This window comes from Mycetomoellerius zeteki, unplaced genomic scaffold (assembly GCF_001594055.1).
Source record: "Mycetomoellerius zeteki isolate Tzet28-1 unplaced genomic scaffold, Tzet1.0 scaffold203, whole genome shotgun sequence".
Lineage (NCBI taxonomy): Eukaryota > Metazoa > Arthropoda > Insecta > Hymenoptera > Formicidae > Mycetomoellerius > Mycetomoellerius zeteki.
Genome location: NW_017256991.1, coordinates 13,456 through 20,787, shown reverse-complemented (window position 1 = coordinate 20,787; position 7,332 = coordinate 13,456). Strand labels below are relative to the sequence as shown.

Below are 7,332 nucleotides of genomic sequence, written 5' to 3'. Positions count from 1 at the left end.
GAGCGTCGTACGACGAAAATCGGATGCAGTGTGAATCCAGCAATAGTCTCAGGGTAATTCGAAACCGATGATTGGCCGAACCACCCTGAGAAGTAACAAATAGGAGGAAAGGAAAGGTTCTGATTAGTTGATTCGTTTATGCACTATGCGTTATGCTTAAAGTTAAATTTCACGAGCTGCTTAAACAGGCTGTTTCAGCGATAAAAAGGATCACGTGGTCAAAATTAACGAGCGTCCATTTTGACCATGTGATTCTTTTTGTCGCTGAAACAGCCGGTTTGAGCAGCTCGTGAAAATTTACCTTAAAGATACTTTTGCATGGCAGCATCAAGCGTCGAGTATCGCGTGAGCTTGTTATTCGGCAATTTTGACGTGACCTGTTTTTAGCGAATGGTAGAGATTAGAATTGGACATTTTGTAATCGATTACACGATTACAACTAATGTAATCGTAGAATTGACAGATTACGATTACATTTATAGTAATCGTAATCGTCCATGCAGTGATTACAATTACAAATAATCTGTAATCACAAGAGATTCTCGATTACAGAAATTGTAATTGTAATTTGATACGATTACACTTACAATTACTTAAGTTATTATTCTGTATATCTGGAGACACGGATGCGTTCACTGCGTTTCTCAATCGTTTGCAACAATTGCAAGGATCATTTATTAAGCTGGTTCTACATTAGTCGCATCGCAATGCCGCAAGCGTGTCGCAAGTTTGCGACGCTGCGATGTGACTAATGTAGAACCAGCTTTATGCATTTCATGTGTGACAGACTTAATGCTTTTAGGAACGCGCGGTAACGCCAATACCGTCCATTGACGGCGTCTGTAAATATTTAAATGTAACATTGCTCGATATAGAAACGCAACGTGCTTTTCGTACTTTTTGTACAACATACTTTACGAGGTTAATCCGGAGGTGTGGAATTGAGATGAGCATTACTTTTAACATTTCAACGTAAAATGTTGTCCGAGTGTTTCACGTATATTTCTGTCGAGTCCAATGCCTTCTCACGACGAACGCACGTTGCAAGTTCTGCAGAAGATTCACGATGAATTGCAACGTTATTATATTCTGTTGCAGTTAATCAGGGCCGATCTCGAGAAAATAGCGAAGAATTTTACCGCCTTATCGGTGGGTATAGATACTGCCAAGTAATATCTATTGTTAAGTACACTCAATTGACATAACCCGCTTAAACTGTTTTTGAGAATTTCGTTGTGACTAAAGTTGACCCTACATAGTCAATAATACCGATCAGTAATACTGAGTCAGTAATACTGACAGTATGCATCAATATTTGTAGTATTTTTACAACCTTATATAATCAGTATTGTTGACATATATTTCACTTTTGTTTTATATACATTATCTATTACACTGTGACATGAATCCTAATAAAGCGATATTAATGTTTGAAAATTAAAATCCAGATCACAATCAATATTCTATGTCAATCCATCAACAATATCAACCACACATGGTTGATAATATTGTCAGTATTTATTAGTACTGACAGTATTATTGACCATGTAGGGCCACTAAAATGATTTTTTTCAAGCTCCAGAGTAATACTGATTCTTTCAAGAATTCTGTACTTTCTTCGTTAATCTTTGTGCACCAATCTAATAATAAAGTGACTGTTCAAAACTTTAAAAACTGAATGCAACTTTTTCAATTAGTACAAACTACTTGTTTAATGATTCCAGTTTGATTGGAGATCTTTAACAGACTTAAAAGTAACCCGTTTATCATAAATTGTTTATGTTATAACCATATAATTATGGTTTTTCCTAATATTCTCCTCAAGCTTGTCTTAATAAATTCATTGAAGTAGTTAGATTCATAAATTTATCCGACAATATTCTTCCACTTATTTCAGATAAACTTATTAAATATTTTAAAAATTCTTTAAGAAAATTTTTATTTAAGAATAACATAATTCTCAAAACCTTTAGATTAAATTGCTTATACAAGCAGTTTGTGATATAGTTTATAGTGCTTTATACTTTTCTTTAACTATAATTTTTATTAACAATGACTGAAAAATGGTATAGAAATGAAATACGCAATAGAATTATATAAGTGATTTACTTCTCTTGTGTCACTGAAAATTTATCGTGCTAATTGAAACGATGTATGCTTGTTTGTTTCAGGAGCGTGAGAGTACTTCTGAGCGTAAGTATACTTCTGACACTTCAGAAGTATAGCCTATAACAGGATATATATAAATACATATATAAATAAAAGTTATAAATTTTTTTTTGATAAAATGGATTCTCGCAAATCTATAATACACAAGAGATTAGAATCTATACAAAATTCACCAAATTCTTCCTCACCGTTACGAAAAAAGTCCATTGTTCAAATCCCATCAGCACATAACTTATCAGAAAATGACGATGAGGCGGAACGTATCGCTCGTCGACGTGAGATATTTACAACATCACCGTCTAATGGAAATAGTAGTGGGAAAAGATTATCTCTGGGCCTGGGATTTTTGGCGAATATTCCGGCGCCCCAGATGGCCGAGAGCATGAATAAATGCATACAACTGAATGCTGAGAACAAGATCAATATCAAGAACGCGTTTAGCTTGGAGATGATCGACTTTATGACGTATATGATAAAGAAACAGGATGCCAATATGTCGAATTTGCAAGTGGCTAGCACCTCCTTGGACGTGAGCACCAAGATCTATGGATATCGTGTGGACAATGTACATATGGAAATACTCAAAATGGTTGGTGGACTGGATAAACAAGTGATGGAAGATATGGAGCAAAATTTGGAAGAGCAGGGAGAAACTGTGCAGGAAGAAGCGGAAAACGCCGAGGTGCGGAAAAAAAAGAAGAAGAAATCGAAGCAAAAGATCTTCAGCACTGTGGAGGCTCTGAGAGGCAACATCGAGATCGCGAAACCTATGTCGGCGATGATGGGCGAAGGAGATCTACAGACCAGCGATATGTTGTACCAAGCGACGCTGCCGAACCACGCAAATTCCGGCTTTTATCAGCATCCATGTAACGACGTGCTCGTTGATGTCTTAGAGAATAAACCTGAATCACAAAATAATTCAAACGTAAAGTATGTCATACCAGGAATCGAAGATTTCTCGAATTTTGAGATTTGTGCGTTATATTCAAACTTTGAGTTTCTCGGCTGGTCTGTAGAGAATGAGCCGGAAGAGGAAATCGAATCCCCTGATGACAATGAGAACCGATTTCAATTTGATTTGGACGCAAGTGTGGAGCATGATGACGATCCAGTGTCCGAACCCATGAACTACTTCGACATCGAACATGATGACAACGAGAATGTTCAGGCATGTTTTCGAAAAACAATGGATCGTCCAGTGAATGTCGTGGAAGTGCACAACGTCCGGGCATCCGAGTACTCCTTTGTTCAACCAAGCATGAGCCTGCATTGGGCTGGCCCGTTCCATTGGAAGTTTTGGAATTTTATGAAGTCTTCTGCTGTCACCGAAGGTGGTACAAAAGTAGCTTGCATGCAAGCTAAGAAAAAAGAAAAGAGAAAACAATTTAAACTACTGTATGACGAGACGCGCGATGTCATAGACGCAAAGTTCGCATCGAGCCAGTCCATTAAATTACATGCCAAAACCGCGAAGGCTGAATGGAGCGCCGAAAATTTGACCCTACCAGAGGATGTACATTACGATATTGCGCAGGGGAGCAAGCTCTACATGTACAAGAGATTAATTATAAAGTCGGAAAATAGTGAGAAAGAGAACGGGAATGCGGTGAATGTCGCTGACGTATCCGATGGCGAGAGATACGACTATAACAATCCAAACGACACGCTGGAATACTGTCCCAATGTTGAACACGATGAAGATTATGATGATTATGGAAGGGAGGATGGTAACGAGGATTGTAATTTTGACGATAGCGCCGCTGTAATGGATAGCCAGGGATGTCTCATCGGCGACAATCTAGTCGCCGCACCAAAGTTGGTTAATAAAATATCCATCGCGTATTGTTTGAAAGCGAAGAAAATTGACATGCGACAGCTAAAGAAATCCATATGGACCTGTTTGAAGTCCACGAATAATAATGCGGCAAATACTGGAGAAACGGTGGACGAAACCGATATGATGAAGGAGAGCAAGCAATTCAGTGACGTTTACAAGGCACTCCCGAAATTGCTGACGAAAACCAACGCCGAGGCATTGAGCGTACCGATCTCTTTTATATCTATGCTACATTTGGCGAACGAGAAAGAATTGAAGATTTCTTCGATATCGGACATGTCTGATATTATCATTCAGCCTGGATCACCATCGTTGAAGTGACAAGATTTTGTTTTGTGTGTGTGTGTGTGTGTGTGTGTGTATATATGTTCAAATAAACAGAACGTAAAAAGACAAACAGGACAGAGTTTCATAAAAATTGCATTGCAAGTTATAAACGTTATAAACGTGGCGTTTATCTGTCTACTTGAATCGCACGAGGATGTTTTCTATCAGATTTTTCAAACTTGCGTCCGTCAATGATTGATAATCGATTTTTGTTAGAATCAAATGCCTAAAAATATTACCTAAAATTTTTGTATAAAATGGATAGTTATCGGAAGTTATATGTGTTTACGATGTTTTGAAATTCTTGTATTTATAACATGATACCCAGGTTTTTTTTTTTTTTTTCCAAATTCACCACGGTTATCCGTCGATCTGCTCGTGTCAAACGTAGAATTTTTATATAAGAAATTATAAGGGGCTGCGTACAATCAAAGGAATAAGGAATAGGAATAGGGAATAACCGATTTCAACCTATTATCAGAAGCTATGTATTCCGGTGTAATCAATTTCTAATAGTTGAAATCTGTTTATTTCCTGTTCTCATTCCCATTCTGTAATCCTTTGTGCGCAGCACGAATCTAAATGAGTAGTTACATTGGAGATTGTTGCAAGAATGTTTACATGATAAAATGTTTAAAAAATATTTTTTGTATTTGTAACATGATACACAGTACGATATATGTACATAGGTAGATATATATTTTTGTCATACAAGAATAAAGTATATATATATATATATATTTCTTTATATTAATAAAAAAAACGCATCTCTGACTTTTATTACTCGCTTTAATTAAGTTGCAGGGGTATCAATTTGTTTCTTCATGTATGTATGTATGTACAAGCTTCACATGCATTTCACGTATCGCAAATCACTTGTTTGTCCCGCATAAATCGTGAGTCGTACGACCACTTCCGATAATACTATATTCTTGTTTTTGGATTCATTCTACAAAATCGTGAAAAATGTATTTATAAATCGTACTCCTTTTTTTCATAGCCATAAAAACGTTAAAAATCATTTAATTATGACTGCACTTGAGATGGTGCACTTGAGATGCATCGAGATTGTTTCTCGATTTGTCGCGGCGATATAGACGTTATCCTGTTTTCTTGCGTTGCAAATTTTCGAAAAACTCTTCGACTGACTACCGAAAAGTCCAGAGGGTCGAGGAGAAGAGTGTGAAAAAATTGACGAGGAAAGAGAGAGATAAAAATGTGCAAAAAGACAACAAGGCTAACATCAGAGTATGTATCATCGGCGGGGGAGTGACGCCTCTTTACACCGCGATTCTTTTGAAGCAATATAAGATTATCAAAAGCATACGTCTGATGGATACAAGGGGTTTCTCATCAGAGGCTTTGACAGATATGTCACACCTGGAAACCAGTCCTCGTATAGATTATTTTCGAGAAAAGGATACAAAGCAGGCTCTCAGAGAAGTAAGAGTTTCGAGAAATACACATTATACATGGAAAATTTTTTTGTGCTGTTGAAATAAAATAAAATGATGAAAAGAGAGAAATATCAGGACCTAACTTGATGATTGAGAAGAAATTGAAAATTTTGCTTTATTATTGTATATACAGAATGTTTCGAAATTCACGCATCAAAATACCATAGTGAGTTCTTGGAAAAATAAGTGACAACAGAGGTATTTTGCCATTTTTCATTTTGAGCAATTTTTAAAAGATAATGATTAAAAACTGCAGGTTTATAGATTAATTATAGATTAATGGTTAAGTGGCCATTTAACTGTAATCTATAGGCTGCGGTCCACTTGCTTCTTTCAAATGCTCTGAACGCTACGCTCCGATTGGTCCATTACTGTCCCGAATGCTACAATTGCTAGGTGAACGCTCCAGCCAACCCACCTCCCGAGGTGAGGTAGTTGGAGCGAAGTGGGAGCGAAAACGATGACGTATTGATGACGTAATCAGGGTTGCTGGGAGCGTTCCGAAGCGTCAAATGGACCAGTCATGTTAGTGCTACAAATGCTCTGTAGCGTTTGAAGCGTTAAGTGGACCGCAGCCATAATTAGCCAGGTTTTAATCTTATCTCATAAAAACTATTGTTCGAAATTAAAAATAATAAATACGTTTTTTAAATATCTCTTTTTTTCTTGCTGTGATATTTTAGAAATACCCTGTATATACATATATATAAATTGTAATTAAGCATTGTTCGATTTTAGAAAAAATTGTTTTTATATTTATCTATTTTTTAAAAATAGTTGTACATATTATAGTTGTACGTATAGAATTGATGCCTGAATTAAAATTAATCTACATTGGTAGAAATGGGCATTAAGTCTTTATATCAGATTACACGAGGGACGTGTGTTCTGCGACATGTGTAAATTCACACTTTGAAGCATTAATTATTTCGATGTATATTATACATATCGGCTGTGTTCAGCAGAAAAAAAAACAGCTTTGCAACTGTGTAAAATTCTTTCATGTGATTGGTCGAGGAGAGAAATAAACGTATTCCAACTGTGTATGTACATACATTATTGTACATACATACATTCAAACGCACAGTTACACACAAAAAAAGTCTGTAATCAAAAAGTCTGTGGATGTTAAAACAATAACAATCTCAATATATCATAAATACATGTACAATATATCATAAATATTGAAAAAATGTTTAGGCGAACATCGTTGCGCTCATGGACGTGACCGCGGTAGGTAACACGATGGCCCAGGAGCAATTCAAATTGACGGCCAATTATGTGCGTCAGATGACGGATCGGATACTGTGGTTCTGCCCGGACGCCCTCGTGGCCGTGTTTGCGCGCCCCGTCACCGCTACGCTCGCGATAGTCTCGGAGATCTTCCGGTATTTCGGCTGGTGGAATCCCGACCGGATCGTCGGCTCAATCGCGACGTACGATGGACGGATCAAAAAGATGACGGCGGCAATCCTGAACCTGGAGCGTACGAGTCTCTCGGTACCGCTGGCCGGCGGCGCCGACGCGCAAACCGTCGTG

The 7,332-nt window shown here is 37.3% G+C and overlaps 2 protein-coding genes across 2 annotated transcripts in view; both read left to right on the top strand.

Moving 5' to 3' along the window:
* Window positions 1-851: 851 nt before the first annotated feature.
* LOC108722423 (condensin complex subunit 2) lies at window positions 852-4,965 on the top strand. The gene is made up of 2 exons (XM_018447529.1): window positions 852-1,149; window positions 2,172-4,965. Exon 2 carries the CDS (start codon window positions 2,288-2,290, stop codon window positions 4,328-4,330), a length of 2,043 nt encoding a protein of 680 aa, XP_018303031.1. The 5' UTR covers window positions 852-1,149; window positions 2,172-2,287; the 3' UTR covers window positions 4,331-4,965.
* A 31-nt stretch (window positions 4,966-4,996) lies between these two features.
* The window catches only part of LOC108722421 (malate dehydrogenase), a 3,808-nt gene continuing 1,472 nt past the window's right edge, over window positions 4,997-7,332 (top strand). The window contains 3 exon segments of the mRNA XM_018447527.1: window positions 4,997-5,006; window positions 5,394-5,779; window positions 6,994-7,332. The exon segment at window positions 6,994-7,332 is cut by the window's right edge and continues 33 nt beyond it. Coding sequence (XP_018303029.1) covers window positions 4,997-5,006; window positions 5,394-5,779; window positions 6,994-7,332 — 735 coding nt within the window.

Bases quoted from the DNA above. Each gene is read 5' to 3' on its own strand.
- LOC108722423 (XM_018447529.1), top strand. From the start codon at position 2,288: ATGGATTCTCGCAAATCTATAATACACAAGAGATTAGAATCTATACAA.